At 35.4% G+C, this 21,428-nt stretch overlaps 2 protein-coding genes across 4 annotated transcripts in view; both read left to right on the top strand.

The window, feature by feature from the left end:
- The first annotated feature begins 648 nt into the window (after nucleotides 1-648).
- mrs2 (magnesium transporter MRS2) lies at nucleotides 649-10,722 on the top strand. 2 transcript variants are annotated; one of them, XM_051865965.1, is made up of 11 exons: nucleotides 649-1,253; nucleotides 1,332-1,405; nucleotides 1,512-1,548; nucleotides 2,671-2,783; nucleotides 2,962-3,135; nucleotides 4,715-4,845; nucleotides 7,210-7,326; nucleotides 7,486-7,638; nucleotides 9,348-9,465; nucleotides 10,057-10,170; nucleotides 10,260-10,722. In XM_051865965.1, exons 1-11 carry the CDS (start codon nucleotides 1,082-1,084, stop codon nucleotides 10,329-10,331), a joined length of 1,275 nt encoding a protein of 424 aa, XP_051721925.1. In that variant the 5' UTR covers nucleotides 649-1,081; the 3' UTR covers nucleotides 10,332-10,722. The 2 variants fall into 2 exon arrangements, with proteins under 2 accessions (XP_051721925.1, XP_051721926.1); XM_051865966.1 differs by having other exon boundaries at nucleotides 650-1,257.
- A 1,231-nt stretch (nucleotides 10,723-11,953) lies between these two features.
- Nucleotides 11,954-21,428, top strand: part of LOC127496733 (syndecan-2-A-like) — a 33,538-nt gene continuing 24,063 nt past the window's right edge. The window contains exon 1 of one of the 2 annotated variants that reach the window (XM_051864454.1): nucleotides 11,954-12,283. In XM_051864454.1, the coding sequence (XP_051720414.1) occupies nucleotides 12,224-12,283 (60 nt within the window). In that variant the 5' untranslated portion in view covers nucleotides 11,954-12,223. The remainder of the gene's footprint in view (nucleotides 12,284-21,428) is intronic. The other variant, XM_051864453.1, reaches the window with a different exon arrangement.

Raw genomic sequence — 21,428 nt, 5'->3', positions numbered from 1 at the left:
TATTCAGAACTTGTGGTCAGATATAAATAAATTTCCTAATAAAGTCAAAGAAACTCATTTTAAAATAATAAACAGATACTATCCACAACAATTTTATTAGTAAATTTAAAGAAGTTTTTGTAAAGAAAAAACAGAAACAATTATACACTTATTTTTCAGTTGTAATTATACCAAAATATTTTGGTCCCAAGTTTCTTTGTTTATTTTTGACTTGTTTTACAAGTTTGTCACTATAACTGATGTAATGGTCATGTTTATGGATTGTGATATTGGTTTATTGGAAATGGATAATATAATTAAACTTCTTATTCTATTAGTGAAATATCATATACATAAAGCAAAATGTATATCGACTACCAAATGGTAGACTATTTTCCACTGATTTGAAGATTTTTTACGACTCTCTAACTTCAATACAGAACAATCGAAAAGCTGTCAAGACATCTAAGCTGGATACTTGATGTATTAGAAACATGATTGATTTGTGATATAAGATACAGAATTTTGATTTAATTGTTTCATAGATTCAAATGTCTTTGTATTCCCCCATTGTTGTTTCAATAATAAAAAAATAAAAAAATAAATAAAAAAAACGCCGTCTTGCAGCTCATTGACGTCACTGCCCATGACTGCAGACCATTGGACAGACAACGAGCACGTGCTCTATGCGTGCTTCACGTCATCAACAGTTTCCGAAACATGCCGTTCAGCCGCTGTTGTTAAAGTCATCAACCCGATAAACTGTACGATGGGAGACGTTATTACTGCACTTATGTGTTCGTATACCATATACATTACGAGCTCATAGTTAAGCGGAGATACCTGCGGATGTGAGTTAGCAGGACAGCTAAAGACATCAAACCCGGACGTTTCTTTCTCACTTTTTTATCCGGATTTCGGAGATGTTCTTTACTTTAGCAACTAATACAAAATAGCAACATAACCGGGTTCCAATGGAGTTGTAGTAAGACCAAAGTGAGTGTGTCATATTGACAACTTGTACTGATGGAGTTTGAGCTCGCACAGTAACCTCACCTGGGTGTCGGGGTAAAATGGACTTTTAACTGAAGTGTTTTAAAATATGGAGCCATGCTTGAGGTTTGTGTGTCGAGAGAGTCTCAGGAAAGTGTCGATGAAATGCTGGACATGGAGATCTGTGAAGTGCTCAAGATCACCTTTCAAACGCCCTCTTTCATCAACATGTGGACGAGCACATCAACACAGCACGCTGCTGCTGAGAGCTCAGGGACCCCGTAGGTGCTGCACGCCAGTGTTGTTTTAATGCTCGCACGTCTGCTCAAACAAGTAACACTTTTTGTTTCTGTTGCCAGACCTCTCCTGTCGACAAAGAGGCACAGATGCATCCCAGGCAGCCTTGTCTAGTGTTGCTCCAGTGTTTGTTGTGGTAAGACGAGCATTTGTGCATCTTTTAGTCTTAATCGCACACTGTCTATGATTAGAAGGATTAGGTCAATCACTCACCTTTACTAATTCTCGTTCTCATTCAACAGATGAAATTTGAACGTGATGGGAATGTGACATCATTTGGTGAGTTTTGTGAGATGCTTTTCACAACTACTGTATGATGCAGATTTTGGTATGATGTAAATTCCTTTTCATTTGACCCAAGAAAATTTAACTATACGTTTTAATTTTTAATAATACATGCTCATACACACACACACAAGCAAAATGTGGGACTATGTTGTGAACTTCTATATTTTTAATGGAAAATACTGTCTTTACAAACAAAAAATGTGCAAAACTAATTTATTTTTACCATAAAGTGAATCTTAAAAAGTCTTTAAAGGAATAGTTCACCCCAAAATGACCATCCTAGGTGTATATGACTTTCTTATTTCAGCCAAACAATATCGGAGCAAAACTCAGGCACTATTTAATGGCATTACAAAGCTGGGATATTATTTCATATATCTCTGAATGTGTTCGGCTGAAAGAACAAAGTCATATACACCTAGAATGGCTTGAGGGTGAGTAAATCATGGGATGATTTTCATTTTTGGGTGAACTGTTCCTTTTAATGCTTATTATTATAGAAAAAAAAGGAAATATATTAATTTTGTGGAGAAATTTGTTACATTGCAATGCTAGAAATGTTAACTATAAGTTATATTTAAAAAAAACATGCTCTTATACACGAAAGCAAAATGAGGGAGTATGTTGTGAACTATCTATATTTTTCATGGAAAATCCTATCTTCACAAATAAAAATATGCAAAATCTATCTTAAATTTAACTTATGTAATAATAAAGAGAATCATTTAAAAAGTCATTGCTTATTAAAATGCTTATTATCAAATAAAAATGGAAATATTAAATTTTATAAAGAAATTCTTTATAATTCATAGAATTCTAAAATGTTTATTGATTGTTCTACTTTTTTATGTGTGTATATTATGTACATGTATGTTGATTCACTGTAAAAATCAGAAATGCTTTGGCAATACATTGTAACAATTGTCATGCCAATAAAGTACACTTTTAATTGAACTGAATTGAATTGAGAGAGAGAGAGAGAGAGAGAGAGAGAGAGAGAGAGAGAAACATCCTTACAGTCTTTAATTCTGTTTTTTAGGAAAAAGTGTTTTATGGCCAAAATTTGCCATGTTAGATTTTATTGATGGATCTGGTTCTTATTCTGTTCTCTAGAAAGGAAGAAGACTGAATTGTATCAGGAGCTTAGTTTGCAGGCGAGAGATCTGAGATTCCAGCACTTAACAAGTATAACAGCACGGAACAATGCCATCATCATACGCATGGAGGTATGGACACGCGTCATTACACTCAGAGCTTCTGAAGATTGTTTCATAAACACAAGATTATCCTTATTTTGTAATTAATACCAAATACAAGAAATATTCTAAAGTTAAAAACTCGTTTGTATTTGGAAATTGAATACATCTTACATTTTTTTTTTTTTTACCTTTTTTGTATGTGAAGTCCCTGAAGGCAGTGGTTACCCCTGAGTGTTTACTGGTGCTGGATTTCCGTGGTCTCGGCCTGGAGAAATGGCTGGTGTTAGAACTTGGGCCACAGTTAGCAGGAGATGGAAATTTGGCTACTTACTCCCTGCCCTTTGAGTTCAGAGCTCTGGAAGCCATTCTGCAACACAGGGTGAGCATTTAAAGTTATTTTTAGTATTAATAAATAACAATAACTGTACATACTAGGGGTGTAATGGTACACAAACATGACGGTTCAGTACGTACCTCAGTTTTGAAGTCACGGTTCGGTACGGTTAGGTACAGCAGGGGGGAGAAAACTAAACAAAATTTCTACCTTTTTGTTTTTTTAATTAAACGATGATTTATTGAACAAATTGTGTCTCTCTCTCTCTTTAAATAAATTAAATTATAGTTAACATTTTCTTAAGGACAGAAAAAATCTATCTCAGCTAATGCTGTAAACTGTATACAGGGAGCCCTTTCTTGCACATTACTATAATATTAAAGGTTACAATTAACAACAGAGCCCAAACTATTAAATTCAGTTGCTTTTTATTTTTAGATATAATAATCAACACTCAAATAAAAAAATAAATAAAAAAGCATGTAATTTGCGCACAAAGTCTAAATCTAATTATACAATTATTTTTCAATTATTTTTCTACTCCAATTCATTTTTTAAATATAATCATTTACACAGTTACTGTCATAACTTGTTTTCATGACAAATTTATTTAGACATGCATTAAGACATTGCTAACAGATAAATATAATGAATATATAAGCTAATATAATGCATACATTTAGTGAAATGCTCCCCTTTAGAGTTCATTTCTCTAGTGAACTAACATGCTGTGAACACTAAATGACTTGCCTGAGGTAAATGTAATGCTACGTGAGATATTATTCTCAAGCTGTTTTATTGATGTCTTTCTGCGGTTGAAACACTGGTTTCAAGATTACACAAACATATCTATGCATATATTGTCTTTTCTTCTTCTTCGCATTTCCTCTTGTGGCGGTTAGCAAACACCATTGCATTACCGCACACGCCCCCTTCTGGATTGGGGTGTGGATCACTTGTGACTGAAAGTATTTGTCGTCTGACTGCATGCACCGAACCGTGATGTCCGTACCATGACATTTCGGGACGAATACATGTACTGTTACACCTCTAGTACATACACTGTATGACTTGGTAAGGTTTTTATTTCAAATAAATGCTGTTCTTTTGAACTTTCTGTTCATCTAAGAATCCTGTACAAAATGTATCATGGTTTGCACAAAAAAAAATCTGTTTTCAATATTGTTAATAATAATAAATGTTGTGTGACACTGAAGACTGGAGTAATGGCTGCAGAAAATACAGCTTTTTTTAAATTAGATTTTAAAATATATTAAAAACAGTTATAAGTTATTATAATATTTCACAATATTAAAGTTTCTACAGTATTTTTGTTTAAAAAATGCAGCCTTGGTGAGTATAATTGACTTAAAAAACATTTAAAAAATATTAACGAACCAAAACTTTTAAACTGTAGTTCCAACTGCAAAAAGTTGTTAGTTAAGTTTGTTATTGCTATCTGTTGATTATCATTGGCTAGTGTGGAATCATTTCATACCACAGTCTGATTTTTGTCTATGTTTTTGTTCTTGGTCTCTGTGTCTACTTAATTATTTTTCCATGTTTGTTTGTGTAATCATGTGTTGTTGTATGTTTATATGGGTAAGCATGTGTTTTGGCACAGGTGAATTTACTGCAGATGCGGCTGAATGAAGTTCAGCCTCAGGTTCTGGATTGTCTGGAGTCGTTGGTCGACCCAAAGCTCCTCTCTGCCGACCGCAGCAAACTCCATATGCTCCTGCTTAATAGCAAGAGGTGAATTCATTGACTTCATTAAAAAGCTGCACTAAAAGCCTTTGCCTAGCCATGTTGTTGTTTTTAGAACATTATGTTCCCAAATGCAAGAGGCATTTAACTACACCATTAAAAACCTAACTTTCTTATTAGCTAATCTTAATGAAAGATCGCTATAACATAATTGCTAGGGTAATTGCCATGAAGCTTATCCAGAGTTATAAAATGATTGTTTTGTCATGTTTTTCTTGTGTTAATTAGGGATAAGTCAGGATAGTCGACTCGACCGTCTAACAGCTGATTAGGTTGTTAGTAATGTCCCCTAGTGAGTTTATCTTGATTTTTTTTCTTGTCTTTGTATCTAATTTTTTTTTTGTTTTTTGTTTTTGGTGGTGATTTAAAGGAAAATGTTTGCCGTGTTTGCTCTTAAGTCTTTGATAGTTTTGTGGTATTAAAGCATAATAGACCCTTTTCACATGTCCGGGTTTCTCGAAGCAGAAGTCGTCATAGTTGGGTAAAATTCTATGGCGGTGAATGAGAGAATACATTAAATATATTTTTTGTGTCCCCATTTTCTCAAATAGCAAAAGAAAAACTCAACAACAGTGTTTTCACAACCTTCAGAAAGAGGGAAAAAATAGAGAGAGATTGATAATGGCAGTCAGAAGAGAGAAAAAGGTCAACTTTACCGTCACTCCCATAGCCGCTGTATTAGAAACACCCTCACAGCAGCGTTAACTAGTTTTTTGTAGTTTGATGAAAAGGTAATGCAATACTAAGTATAGTGTTATAAATGTACATACATTTAAAAAAAAAAAAAAATGAAAATATAAAAATCTTTGCACGATTTACGATGCTGATGACCGTTAAAACGCGTCATCATAGTCCATGAAAAGGGTCCATTTATAGAGAGCTTCCAAGTCGACTTGTCAATTTTAAAAATATGTAGTTTTGCTCATCACTAGTGTTAATAAAAAGTGCCTGATATCTCTGATAGTTTCTAATTAGGGCTGCACGATGTTAGAAAAAAATGACATTGTGATATTTAGTTTTTCTCTGATGATATTGTAATACGAATAATACATGAAAAATACCTGAATTTTCTAATTGAATAGAATAATTTATGCTAGAATTGTTGTGGTTATTTTGTAGGGGAGTACATCTGCATAGAAATAATAATACAGCCTTATAGCACTGAGCAACTTGGGAAAAAGTGGATATTGACAGTTGGGTGTACTCTTTATAAAAACCAACTCAGACTTTTTTAAGTAACCACAAAATCCCATGTTTTTGACCCATTCGGTATGACTATAAGATAATAATTATAGTGATTTTTATTGTGATTATGTATTAATATTGAACTAAAAAAAAAAATACTATTGTAAATAAAAATAATAATTTTATTTCTTAATTTTCGAACGCTAAACCATCGAGCATCAAACCATTGGAAAACCACAGGGAGCCCTTAAAGATGAGATTGTATGAAAATTTCATATCACGATTATAGTGACACAAATGTTCTTGGTTATCAGTATTATTGCCTACATTGTATTCATGTACAAATAAAATTTAATTAAGTCAAAATAAGAATAGATATTTTATCTGCTCCGTAAACAATTCTACATAAACTACCTTTTTATCTTAAGTAGAATGCACATTATCTTATTTTCCATCTACCGGTTGAAATTTGGTCAGATTTTCGCATTGATCTGAAGAAAAATGGCAGACAGGCTAAATGAAAATGTAAATCCATTCTCTGACAGTAGGTGGCACTTATGGAACAGCAGAAATAGAGCTGTTTCCCTGGTTACCTCTGTAAACAAAGCAGCGCTGTGCTGATAAACACTACTTTATTAGGCTTTACACGGAGGGAACATGAAAAGCAAATGCCATCAACTTTTCTGAAGACAGTCGGCAACCACTTAGAGATACATTCATATAATTCATTCATTCATACAGTCTTTCATATAATTTTTCTCAGCACTCTGCCTTCCGCCAGGTTTTTACACAGAACTGCGCCTGCGTGAGACTGTTACTAACTATGCTTAATACTGAACGATATTTACTGCGAGTTTTTCAAATCATTATTATTAAATACAGTTTTAATGATAATTAAAAAATATGAAATCGTAATACTAATCACCGGAAATTTGTATCATGGTTTATTGTCAAACAATATCTGACACAACAAGATATATCATAAAGTGAACTTCATAAAGGTACATATCTAGCCCACATCTCATTATTATTAGGCAAATGTTCTCTGTCTGGTAGAAAATGATTTTAAAGTCATTGCAGTGTTTCTTTTAGAGTGGAAGCTTTGAAGTAGCATGGTCTATAATTTTCTTTGAGAGGGAAAAAAAAAGCCTTTTTATCTCCCTGCAGCCTTTCAGAGCTAGAGACGGACATTAGAATGTTTAAAGACAGTCTGCTGAAAATCCTGGATGAGGATGAACTGATAGATGAACTCTGTGTCACCAAGTGGAGCGACCCGCAAGTGTTGTAGGTGTCACATCACTTTATAGCACCACACTTACATGTACACAAATATTCTTGATGTCAGTGTAAATATCTGATAATTGTTGTGTGGGTCTTTTATCTGTTTTATCTTGCCTGTGTTTGTATGTGGGTATTTGTGTGTACGTGTTCACATGGAGCCAGTGAGGAGAGCAGTCTGGGTATAGATCACGCTGAAGAGATGGAGCTACTGCTGGAGAATTACTTCATGCAAGCAGAGGAGCTTGGCAACAAAGCCAGAGAGCTGAAAGACCTCATCGATGACTCTGAAAGCGTCATCTTCATTAACCTGGATAGGTACCAGCGGCAACAACATCTTTTCTATGATGCCTTTTAACTGCACTAGGGCTGTACCTCATGATGCAATACACATCAAGATACTGTAGAGATGTCACAATACATCACAATATCGCAATTGGATCATGAAGGAAATGAAAATTCTCCACAAAAGAGTGTTACTTAATTGAGAAGTTATGGGTGTCACTTATAATTTAATTTAATTTAATCTGTTATTTACTCTCTGTTTTTAAGGTAAAACCCTTGTTTTTTTTCAGGCACTGCTCAATTTTGGGCTATTTTTCTTCTAGAACTTGTTTTCTTTCAGACTAGTGGAAAGAAAACATCCAAAATACACTTTTTAATGTTTATTTTATTACACTTTATCTATTTTTGCCTGTAGATCATTACAATTTGTCTTTTAAAGGCCATTTTCTTCCAGAAATCACCACTTACATATACCAAACCTTCCAGTTTTATTCCTAGCTATATTCTGAAGATTTTTATCGAGAAGTTTGTCCATATACCATTCACCTGATTTGTGTAAAATTTTATTCCTAAAAACATGGAGACTTTTTTTTCTTGCTGATCACAGTATTGTTTAATTAATGAAGTGATAAAAAGAGACTCTAATATGTCAACAAAATGAAACAATTTTGAACCTGGCTTTATCCAATATTCAGATTTCTGTTCTGAAGAAGCGTGGAAATTATTGCATACTTAATTAGATAATGCCTCCTTTGCATATTTAATCATAACACTTTGAAAATTTGTAATACAAAACATTTGTCTTAAAGTCCCCCTGTGGTGAAAATCATGTTTTTAATGTTGTTTATATGTCTATGTGGTGTTTTTAATATGCTTTACGACAAACAATGTGCAAATTCATAAGTCAAAACCATTGCTGAGTATTTTCTCTTTAAAAACTGCAGTGATCTAAAGATAGTTTCAAAAATGCAGCTTGAAATCGCTGGTGTTTGTGACTTCACAAACTACCTTGTAACCAATCACGTCAACGTGCCGGCGGGCTTTAGCATATCATTAACTATGACCGCTCTGAAGCAGGGGAGTCTCAAGAGGTATCCCGGTATATTTTTCTATTGGTATGAAATATCGGGTAGATTTGGAAATATAGCGAGTGTATGATGTTTATTACAATGTTATGATGAACTATATGCCTTTCTCCACTGACGTTCTGAGTTGTTCAAAGCGTTTCTAAGGATACTGATTTTTAGAAGGCAGATGTATGATTCTGAGATGAAGAACGGGAATATGGCTTGAGTAACATTAGTAACACATTATTAACTGTTTGATAACAAAATCAAGCAAAAGGCTAATCATATTAATTACCGTTCTGTGTCTGGCGTTGTAAAAAGCGATACCATTGTGCAGCGTTTACCTCAGTAAGTTGACCGAGTGGATCTCTGAGCTTGTGCGAGTGAGTGGAGGCGGGGCTAATTAGCATATTCATAGATCTGTGTATACTAAATGGAGCAGTGGTGTAGAGTTACATTCAAGCTATTTTAAGGCATGAAGAATTTTTTTTCACTGGAAAAAACATTTAAATATGTCATTTTGGTGATCAAAGATGAGTTTTAAGGGATAAAATTATTGACAACAGGGGGATTTTAATGTGCTGTGTCTCTGATTAATCAACTGAGGGAGTATGGTGATATCGATTCGTTTTTTACCCTATTCACCTGTGGTGTCTTGCCTAAAATTGTCTTTAGCCATCGGAATGTCATGATGCGCCTGAACCTCCAGCTCACCATGGGAACCTTCTCCCTCTCCTTATTTGGTCTGATGGGTGTGGCTTTTGGAATGAATTTAGAATCTTCCTTTGAGGAGGTTGGTACCGTTTTTCTACAGTTTACCGTTTTGTTACTGTGTATCATTTTACTTTAGTGTTATAGCCAGCATTGTGTATAGTGTTATCAATCTGATAGTCTCACATTGCCAGGCCTTCAGACTAATGGCAAAAGGTCTGGACTCCATAGCAGCTCTCTGACGAACATGTAAAGCAACCAATCACGTGAAAATGTAAAGTCGATGTCCCTACAGTAACAGACCGACTTGTAAAACTCTTGTACGCATTTTAAAGAGTCTGTCACAAACTTCACATATTTAACATACTTTAGAAAATCCACTGTTTAGTTGACCCTTATAAGCGCTCATTGTCACAGTTGTAAACATGACAGCTTCTTAGTTTGGCGTCACGATGGCTTAGTTTCCGCGAGGACTGTTAAACAATGTAACAACCGTTTCCTGGAAATCCTGTAGAATTCAACCAATCAGATTATGACTTTTCAGTTTTGTGTGCTTTTATATCTGAGGCTAAGGCTATCAGTCTGACTGAGAACATGTTGTTTATTGACCCACATTGATTTGTGTGCGTGTGTGTGTGTGTGCGTGCGTGTGCGTGTGTGTGTATGTGTGTAGGACCCACGTGTGTTTTGGTTAGTGACAGGGTTCATGTTCCTGGGCAGTGGACTAATCTGGAGAAGACTTCTCTCTTTTCTGGGCCGACATTTAGAACCCAGCTCTCCACCTCCTGTGCGTAACACTCATAACACTCCATGTTTACTTTACAACAGCTTCTCTACAACTTTACAGTGATGATTGTATCTTTTTTCTTTTCACAGATTCCCCCTGTTTGGAGGAAAAACCATATCGGCACCTTAAAAGGAACAGACATTAAACCTGGAATTAGATGATAGTGTGACTGCTGCACTTTGAACATCTTTTCCCCTTCCTTCTCTGTATCTACGAATTTTATGCATTCTGTATTTTTCAGTTTCATGACTTGCTTACCTCGGTCTAATTTAAAGTCACATTTAACTATTCAGGTCCTATGTGGTATAATTTAGACAGTTTTATCTTGCTATGTGACATTTGTCTTGCAGTATGTTTTGGAATAATCTCTGTATTTATTGTTGCGAATATTATAATGACACAATGATCAGATACCTTTTATTGACTGTAAAGTGTGTGACAATCTTTCAAAGAGCAAAATGATCTGCCACTAACTCTACCCTTAAAAAAAACAAAACAAAAAAAACCCCCAGATGTTTATGAAGAGATAACTTTAATAAAACATTAAAAACATGTATTTGTTGTGGGTGCTTCATTTTAGGGATTTAGAATAAAACATTTGATGTTTTTGCAGCACTAAAGCACATGTGTATACATTATTCAAATTTTGATTTCTTATTAAAATTCTCTGAACCTCTATTTGCATAATAGTGCTCAATAAATGGAGTGTGTAATGCATTATGTAAAGTGTGCTTTTACTTGGATTTTGTGTGCTTACATCAGGTCAGAACAGCAGGGGGAGACAAACCCCCACTCAGAACTGATTCACACAGGTTGTATATCCCAGAAGGTAACATTACGAGCATTATCTTACTAATGAAAATAATACAATCTACAGTAAAAGGTGAAATGTGTTTTAAAGGGATTGTATTTTTATAGAAATAACCAGTGCTGGGTAAGTTACTCTAAAAAAGTAACGAATTAGCTACTTGCTACTAATAATTACATCGTCAGCAGTGTAATAGATTACTAATTACTCTTTCTAAAAAGTATTGCATTATTAATAAATTTTTAAATCCCATATCAGTCTCGACCAGTTAAACAGTACAAGGATAGACATGAAACTAAATTCTTTCAAATAAATGATATAAAATTGTATAAATTATTCTTGAACTGACCAAAGGTTACATCAAAAACATATATTTTAACAATAGACATTCAATTTTGATGTTGAATGCACTTTTGTTTTATATAGAATTGTATTTAATGCAATTACATCAGAAGTAACTAATTAAATTACAGAAAATTACGAACAATCTCTTACTTTTTACTTAAAGGGAAAAGTTATTAAATTACAGTGATTAATGAGCTAAAATACCATAGTTAGGACTGCTTTACTACTGTAAAACATGAATAAAATCATATCATTTCATAATCTTTGCCATTCTGTTTGTTGATGACAGTGGTGGCTGGTTGCCACGGTTATGGGTGATTATAGCAACAGTTGTCACAAGCAAATAAACAGAACAATAACTATGATAAACTGTACATTTTATTAAACTATTAGCACTGCCTGTAATGGGGTTGTAATTGAAATGTTGACGTTTCTGACGTTTTACACAGACACTTTTTGACCGGAAATTGCGACAAAATGATGTTCATTTTGTTAGTTTAGCAGGTTTTGAGACAAGTCTGGTCCAAGTAGCTATTCGTCAACTGTGACGCAAAAATCCTCCCCCGTCTGCTCCTCTCTCTCTCTCTCTCTCTCTCTCTCTCTCTCTCTCTCTCTCTCTCTCTCTCTCTCTCTCTCTCATCCTCTATCCGAGCAGAGCCGCGCTGCCTCACATGGACACGAGACATCAACATCGCATCAAGACTCTCTCAGTAGTTCTCGTTTGGAAAGGCAAAAGAGAAGTTTGATCAGGTGGATCAAAACGCCAACCATCTCTTGAAAAGGATCTTGCGTGTGTGTTTTAGGTGAAGCTGTAAAAGAGAACGAAGAGAGCAGCTGGTTTAAGGAGCGCAGACGAGTGCCATCCACGATTTCTTTCCAAAAGACTTCTTAAGAGGAATAATGAGGAACATTTGGATATTCCTGACACTTTCAGCAGCTGTCTGCTTGTCCAGCGATAAGGTGAGTTTGAGCAGAGTTCATGTTTTTTTTGCGCCGATCTACTTTTGTTGATGGTACATACTTCCTATATGCGGTACCCTATATAGTGATACACATATTGTGTAGTGTTGTTATGACAGACATAATGCATATATGCTTATTTTATACTGTTTAATCACTCTTAACATGCATATTTTGCTTCAGCAAAAGTGTCAACTTGGTCTTGGGAAAACCTGTAAAGCCCATCGTGATCATATTATGATATTGTTGTATAACAACATCAGTGATGTGATGTGAAGTGATAATGCTCATCACTTTACAGGGATATCTAAACTTCTGAAAAAAAAAAAAAAAAAAAATTCTTCAAAAAGTTCAATGTCACTTAATAAATGTATTAGTCTTCCGGAGCTCATGTTTAGTGTCCCACTGAGACAACTTTTAGTCAACCAGCTGAGGAAACCTGATCTCCTCCTGAGAGAACTTGAAGATTTCTCAGCCAGTTTTACACTCAGATGAGTTGACTTTTTCAGTTCTGAAACTGAAAACCACTGTGGTGCTGCAAATAAAATTATTAAGTAAATAGACATGGTTCAGTTCCTGCTTATCAGAGATTGTTCCTATATCCACAGGTCTCACTATTCTGTGTGCGAACTAGCCTGCAAAGCAACGCAGCACATCGATTCCCAATAGCAACACTGCTTTCAAAGTGCTGTCAAGCAATTTGCAGGTTGCTTCAGGACGCAGATCTGTATGTGTTAATTACCTTTAGCTCTCAACTGTGATGAAGCCCATTACAAAGAAGCAATAAAATAAAGCCACTGCAGTGTAATTTTACAGGAAGATGTTTGGAAGTTGTTAAAAGCTTTTGCGCAGTCGTGCTAATACCCTGTTTATTGATTTGTTGTGTGAGTGAAGCAACTGCCCTAATGTTTTCAGTACGTTCTGAAATAAGGTCTTTCTCTATCCTTTTTTTAACCTTGGCAATGATTTTTAAAAACTCTTCAGTTTGACCCTGAGTTCAGGTTGCACCACATCTACAGTTTTATCAGTGCTAATCATTCATAGTGAATAAATAGTCTGTTCAACCTTATTTAAGTATTAGCCAGTCTGTTTCAAAAGGTGACATCTTATTTTAACATTATATCTATAGAAGGAATGGAATATTAATGCTTTACTTATAACACTAACATGTTTTCATTAAAATCAGAAGTTAAAAGGTTAATAGGTTATTTCATGATTCTTTTTTTCATTCCATTTTGAATGTATTTGAGGTTTCAGTTCCTCAACAGTGAGGATTCTCATAATGTGAAGCCTTGAGTCCTCATAGCCTGATCCAAAGCCACAACTGTCTGGTCTAACTTGGAAACAGACAAAATGTAACAGCAAAACTGCTGAATTAAACCAGTTACCCAGCTGCCTCTTGGACAAATAGCACAATGTAACATTTTACTGTTAGGGACTAAGTGTTGATTATTATGACCTTTCTTATTGTGCTGTTCCACAAAATAATGTCGTCGTAATATGATGTAACCAAACATAAACTGTTCCTATTGCCAAGACAACATGCTATGACAGACGTATGACTGTGCTGACACCTAATTCATGGGCGTAAACAGACTCCCACTCAGAACACCTGTGTATCTGAACAATATTTGTGTAATGACTGCATATACAACCCCCGGCAGAGGAAGTCATGGAACAGGGATGTTGTCAGACAGTTTGTCTGTGTGTGTGTGTGTGTGTGTGTGTGTGTGTGTGTATTTCTGATCCCCTCAATTAGCTTAGCAAATGGAACATTTTTGATCTATCTATCTATCTATCTATCTATCTATGATGAATCAGGCAATCATTAACACATGAGAAAAACAGAGAGATAGAGATAGGGGAAACTTTGTGCAGAGGTGGTGGGCTGAGTGGAGTGAAAGTGTGAATAACACGTAGCAGTAAATCCCTACAGTGCAAACCACAAGAACTTAGTGAGTTAGTTCACCCAAAAATAAAAAAAAAATTCTGTCATTAATTACTCATCCTCATGTCATTCCAAACCTGTAAGGCTGATGATACACGGGGCAACTTTTTGAGAAATGTTGCCGGGAAATGTTGCCGTCAATAGGCAACCTGTTGAGACATAGGGCAGCTAATTAGGGCATGTTGGCAGCAACTAATCAGAGAGGAGCAAATCTATTGCCAACCCAATAAATACTTTATTATAAATACTTGTTAGGCACTTTATTTCAAATATTTTCTTCGTTTTTATTAAATATAAATGCCTTTCCAATCTGATTTGTGATAGGAAAAGGGAGAAGAGCGAGTTTGGCAAAAGGCGGATTCGAACCCGTGCCAATCGCATTAAAAGCTATTTTCACGAGCAATAGGCCCTACATCCTACGCCACTACAGATGTTGACCAGAATACGTCTTTTTAGTATTTAACTGAAAACATTCAATGGCTAAATTACAGCCTATGCACATTAAATTGGAGACCTGTTGGTATTTTAAGCATTAAATGAGGTAAATTCCCTGTTTTGGGTTGACACATGACAGCTTACCAACGTAAAAAGATATAAGTTCACGCTCCTTTTCTTCGCTCCACTGCTGCTGAGAGGCCACCATCTTGTTTGAATTTTCTTTTTAAATATCCAAGCCGGTCACGCGATCGGCTGCTAGCATTCTGATTGGAGGATCTCAAAAAATTGCCCACGACCGATCTAAAATATCCACATAGAAATTTGTTGCTCATTCTCAATGGGAATGAGACATTGCCCGGCGACATTGCTCAAAAAGTTGCCCCGTGTATCATCACCTTAAGACCTTTGTTCATTTTGGAACACAAATTAAGTGGTTCAACAGTAATGTTATGAAGCGATGAGAATACTTTTTTTTGTGCGTTGCAGCGCTTCCAGGTTCTACGTCAGAACGCGACTCAGTATTGGCCGATGCCGTTCACGTGAGCAGCACGACACTTGCGTGTGATGCTGACGCAGGAGCCGGGCCAATACTGAGACGGCATTCGAACATAAACACGGAAGCGCTGAACTGCGTTTACTGCGTCAACTGCGTACGAGTCTGATGGGGTAGAGAAGAAATTGTTGAATAAAGTTGTTACTTTTGTTTTGTTTTTGCGCACAAAAAGTATTCTTGTCGCTTCATAACATTAAGGTTGAACCACTGTAGTCACGTTGACAATTTTAACGATGTCTTTAATACCTTTCTGGACCTTGAATGATGGTAATTACGTTGCTTTCTATGGGGTAAAAAAAAAAAAACCTTGGATTTCATCAAAAATATCTTCATTTGTGTTCCAAAGATGAACGAAGGTCTTACAGGTTTAGAACGACATGAGGGTGAATAATTAATGACAGAAATTTCATTTTTTGGGTGAAGTAACCAGCATTCTGGCCTCTTTGATTTAGGCTAAGTTTAATTATAGTGAATTTACTTCACTTTTAAGTTGAATATATCTGCAATGAGTGTTTACAGAAGCTGTAATAGATGATAATTGTACTTTTTGGAACATTATTCTATCACAATGTCACAATGATATATTAATGTACAAGCTTAAAAAAATGTGCCAACAGTCCAAGTGTTGTTTATCCATACTAAAGACCAATTTAGCATCTGAAAAGAGCAGTGTGTCTGCCAGAGGCATGTGGTATTCTCATCTGTTGTGAGTGTGCTTTAGGAAACACATCTGTATTTACAGCGTACAGACTTTTTAGCGAAAGAGATACGTAACACTGGGTAAATTTGTTCCCTGTCCATGTCTGTCCACAGTTTTAAGTGGGTTCCACTGACATTAAAAGCAGTTCTAAATCTGGAGCATTGTCAATCAGTGTTGTGTAGGTGTGTTTAGTTTGCAATTTAAAAAAGTATTGGTTCATTAAGGTCTGTCCAGATGAAGGTGAATGTTGTTGTGCCTGTATTTGTCATAGCACATCTGATAAAACCAGGGAGGATATTGTCTTGAAGTGATAAATGGTTCCATAGGTGTTTCTCTCCATGGCATGCCAGTGTGTTGACATAGCAGATCCTGCATACCGCAGACAGATTAGGCTGCTGTCTGCAGGACTTTGGAGGAATGCGTCAACGTGAGAGTCCCCAGCCTTGCGTAAATCCCATAGATGGATGTGCTTTTATTGTCCAGAATGCAGAAACATCTATGCCAGATGTTTTATGTACAAGATGCAGATGTTCCTATGCTCTCTCTGTGGGAGTAGCTTGTGTTATGGATTACTAGCGGCGAAAGCCGTAAACAGAGGAAGTGCGAGAACAGCTGGGTTATGGGGCATTTAGCTATTTGCTTGTGAATCCCTCTGAGTACTTTTTGTGCTAAATTCTATTATGTAATCAAAATGTATGCATAATTATAATTTGTCAATAGGGGTGGGCGATATCGGTAGACACGATTAACTGGTAGAAAATTGTCAGCAGGTAGAGATTTTGGACTGTGCTACGCTGTCATGAAAACATATCATTTGCAGCGTTTTAAGCATTGTGGTTTAAAAACAAGTTAAAGCGCAGTAAGCAGTGAAAGACAACTCATTTTGCTATATGCGCGCTGTCAGAGAGATTGTTTCTGAGCGCTGTCTGAGAGACGCGCACTCGAGTACTGAACTGAGTGCTTTTTGCCGGCTAATTGGGCTTGAACAGTTTAATACACATACATACTTATGTGTCAAAGTGACCATGTCTTTGCAAGTAAACACAATCATTAAGTGAACGTAAACAGTTGAGAAAGAAAATGCATGAGTATATTGGATCTGTGCAGTAGGTCTTAAAGGGTTAGTTCACCCAAAAATGAAAATAATGTTATTTATTACTCACCTTCATGTCGTTTTACACCCGTAAGACCTTCGTTCATTAAGATATTTTTGATTAAATCCGATGGCTCAGCGAGGCCTGTATAGACAGCAATGGTACTTCCTTTCTTAAGATCCATAAAGGTACTTAAAACATAATTAAATCAGTTCATGTGAGTTCAGTGGTTAAACCTTAATATTATAAAGCGACGAGAATATTTTTGTGCACCAAAAAAACAAAATAACGACTTTTTAACAATATCTAATGATGGCCAATTTCAAAACACTGCTCCGGAGCATTATGAATCTTTTGAGTTGAATTAGTGATTCAGAGTCAAACCACCAAACTGCTGAAATCACGTGACTTTGGCGCTCCGAACCACTGATTCGATTCATAAAGCTCCAAAACTTCATGAAGCAGTGTTTTGAAATCGGCCATCATTAGATATTGTTAAAAAGTCATTATTTTGTTTTTTTTGGCGCACAAAAAATATTCTCATCGCTTTATAATATTAACGTAGAGCCAGTGTACTCACATGGACTGTTTTAAATATGTTTTTAGTACCTTTATGGATCTTAAGAGAGGAAGTACTATTGCTGTCTATGCAGGCCTCGCTGAGCCATCGGATTTAATGAAAAATATCTTAATTTGTGTTCCGAAGATGAACGAAGGTCTTACGGGTGTGGAACAACATCAGGGTGAGTAGTTAATGACAGAATTTTTATTTTTGGGTGAACTAACCCTTTAAAGTGACAGCATCCAAATATACCTGCTGTCGTCTGTATCATTAATGTTAATCAAACAACAACAAAAATCTCTCAGAGCTCTTGCCTGAGTAACTTTTGTAACTTTAATAAGAATAAATGTACATTTAATTTGTACAGTAAAGACTATGCAGTATTTTTATATATTCAATTACTTTATACAATTTATGTACTTTGTATTTGTTTTCCTAATTAGTATGTTTTATCACTGTTCAATTGTCTTCAGTACGCTTGAGTTTTTTAAATTTTTTTATATTTTCTTAAGCTAGTACTATTTGTTTTTGTGAAAATTATATATATCTATATATGTATATATATATATTATATATACATATGTATTATATATATATAATTATATACATACATATATATATATATATATATGTATATATATATGATTAATCTATATCTACTACTTACAGTGATATATTACTTATATTTATATTTGATATATGCCTATAAATAACAACTTTTTTTAATAGAAAGTCCAATCAGATACACACTGCATAGCAAAAGATGCATCATCAATGTAAAACAGCTGTTAAGGACTGCTCATGTGCATATTATCATATATATCAAGCTATATTTGGAAATCTACACAGAGGATTCATTAAAATCTGCCTCCTCTAGATTGCCAGCAACATCCTTAATGAGCATTGCTGTGAAAATACATGAAACATTTGCAGCCCATTTCACTTCTGTTATGTAATGTTTTTTTCTGAGTGAAACTGCAAATACAAAAAAAAAAAAAAAAAATGTAGGGTTTGTAGATTTGATTGGATTCTGAAAAATAGGTGTTGCTTACCAGAAATGAGCATTAGTGCATTTGCTCAAACAATGCCTAAATAGCTATTTGTCTAGTGGTTAACATTATCAAGTATGCGGCCTAGGTGATATCATCGGTAAAGGAAAGTTGTTTTAGAGGTGAAGCAAGTTGTTACATTTTGATAAAAGATAATAAGTATATTTGTTTTTAAATTAATCATTCACAGTAAGCCTAGAAACATGTATTATGAAAGTAAATATGGTCAGTTTTGGTTTCATTGTGTTTTAGCCTTTTTGAGCATCATTCATCTGGAGGCATTTTAAAGGTGCAGTATGTAAAACTGACAGCTAGTGGTTGAAATGGGTACTGCAGTCCAAATTCAAAATATTGGAGAGGGTTGTTTCTCTCGCCCCCTCCTCCTCAGACTCAACGCACGCGGGTTGCCAGATTGAGGACCCGCAACAGGAACGAGCGCAAACTGACAATGGAAAGCGACGAGCCTTACACTATAAGTTGATGAGTTGATTTCTCTGCATTTTAATATGCCTCTGAACAAGCGTTTTAGATGGAAGTTGAGGCTTTTTAGGTCGGGTAGAATCTGCGATCTCAGACCTAGTTTGTTTGCTGGCTTCCGTGTCTGCAATACGATCTGTTTTCCACTAAATGGCAACCTGGGGTGTCGAAATACTATTGGGTAAATTGGCAGCGGGCAGAATCACACAAGCCAAAACAAAAACAGACATTCCGACTCGGAGCACACATTTCAAAGTACTGGCTGTAGCATTGTTTTCTGGAAAAACAGTATGTTAACTTAGCATGTTTCCTAAATCTCTGTAAAAATATAATGGTATTTTTGTGCTTTAGTACAGTCAAAAAAAATTCATACAGCACCTTTAACATGTCAAATCCACATCATGAGAATCTGATCACTCATAATCTTTAGCTTCTGAAGGGACTTCGGGAAACATTTAACATATGGTACAACCACAGAGAAAGTCTAAACTTGGTGGGGGAATAAGCCCTCTGGGTTCTGTAAAGTTTCGCAATCTCTTTTTTGCCTTTAGGTTTGTTTTGCTGAACCTTATTTAGCCAGATAGCACCCTGCAGATGGAGGGCATGACCAAGAAAGATGCCCCTAGATAGTGAGGCTTTCATGTGGTCGATACATTTTATCAGAGTTTAAGCTGACATATCATATCGTAATGCTTGATCTGATTTTATTTATTTTTTCATCCACCTTTCTCTCACTCCTCACCCTCTCTTTCCCTCCTCACTCCACTTTTATCTACCAAAGCAAAGCCTGTTTGGAATTTGAAGCATATTTTTAGAAACAAGCTTCTTTGCTGGGCCAAGCATTTGACGTTTTATATTTTAAGGTGGATTTTTATTTGAAGTGAAGAATTTGTAAGTTGTTTTCTCTACAGTTTTACTTTTCTGATATTTATTTGAGATTTTTCATAGCATATTTTCCAAAGAAACAGCAGACTGTGTCTTACAGAAGGCATTAGTTATAAAAGTATTTGAAACATTAATACCTTTAGCCGATCGAGTGTACACTTGGGACTAGAGTAAAATGTCTGTCCCCTTTTTTTCTTTGAATTTTACAGAAAACATCTTTATAATTTCCTGCAAATTTCCAGAATCTTCTACCCCAGTTTCCTATGTTTTTTGGAGATAATACTTTTCTCTTTTAGTAATGTTGGAATACAGGAAAACAGTTTACAGTCTGCACGTTTCATGAAAGTTTGTCTGATACCGACTGTGAGACTGTGCTATTTTGGAATAGTGCAGAGAAAAGTCCACGAAAGACTCCACCAAAGTCTGCTCGGTTTTTAGAAGTAAGCAGTAAATTTGAGCCTGGTTATCCTTCCAGAGAGAGCTGGTTTGGCTGGCCTCCATCAGCACAGACGGAGGAACGCTGCTTAGAATGACGGAGGCTCATGCCTCAGATTTGTCTTTTTTGAAGGTGCTGATCAACTGCATGATGTCAAGCTGTGTTGTTGCACCAAGTTAATTTTTTCTTTAAAATGTTACACCTTGTTAAAGGATCTCAAAAAAATCTTAATTTACTCTGTCCTTTGAGTACACAAAAGAAGAAGTGCAATGAATATAATGGAGGACTGGTGCTGTTGAGTTTCTTGCACATATTTAAACTTACAGTAGATGCATCACGGCAGTTATTGGAATGTTTTTAATTGAATGTGTTGACTAAATTATGACTAAATTCATTTTTTTGTGTGCAATATTATATTGTTTTATTCCATTTTCTCATTATTCCACAGTAAATGACATGACACTCATTTTTTTGTCCAGATTTAATAATCTGTTCAAAAATACATAAAAATCCAATTCATACATACAGTGACACTTCTTGTATGATGAACATACTTTCTGAATTTAAATTATTTTAGAATTTTTTTGTGGCATTTAAGTTTAAAAATAGCTTAATTAAAAGAACACAATACTTTACCTTTTACCTATTATGCAGAATTCACTTTTATAAGGTGTCTGAACAAAGATGTATATGCACAGTGTGGGTAAACAACCAGCATATAATGGTAAAAATCCTCCTACTCCTTTTTTTGTAATCCCATGAATCATAAGCAGCCTTTCCAAATGAGCTGTTTCAGATTTTCAGGGGGAAGCCCTGCCCATGACTGCTGACGGAATCTGCCCTATTAGCTTAGCCCCTCCTGAATGAGCTGTACAAAGTCCGCCATGTTTATCTCCTCACCAGAGCATTTAACAGCAGCATTCATGTAAGAAATGTACACTTATAAAGCTACTAAAGTTATGTAACCCTTTCACATGTAAGTTTAAAATAATCTAGCTGAGCC

The sequence above is a fragment of the Ctenopharyngodon idella genome, chromosome 16, assembly GCF_019924925.1.
Source record: "Ctenopharyngodon idella isolate HZGC_01 chromosome 16, HZGC01, whole genome shotgun sequence".
Taxonomy (NCBI): Eukaryota; Metazoa; Chordata; class Actinopteri; order Cypriniformes; family Xenocyprididae; genus Ctenopharyngodon; species Ctenopharyngodon idella.
Note: the sequence above shows the minus strand (reverse complement) of the source record. Positions and strands in the feature narration are given on the sequence as shown.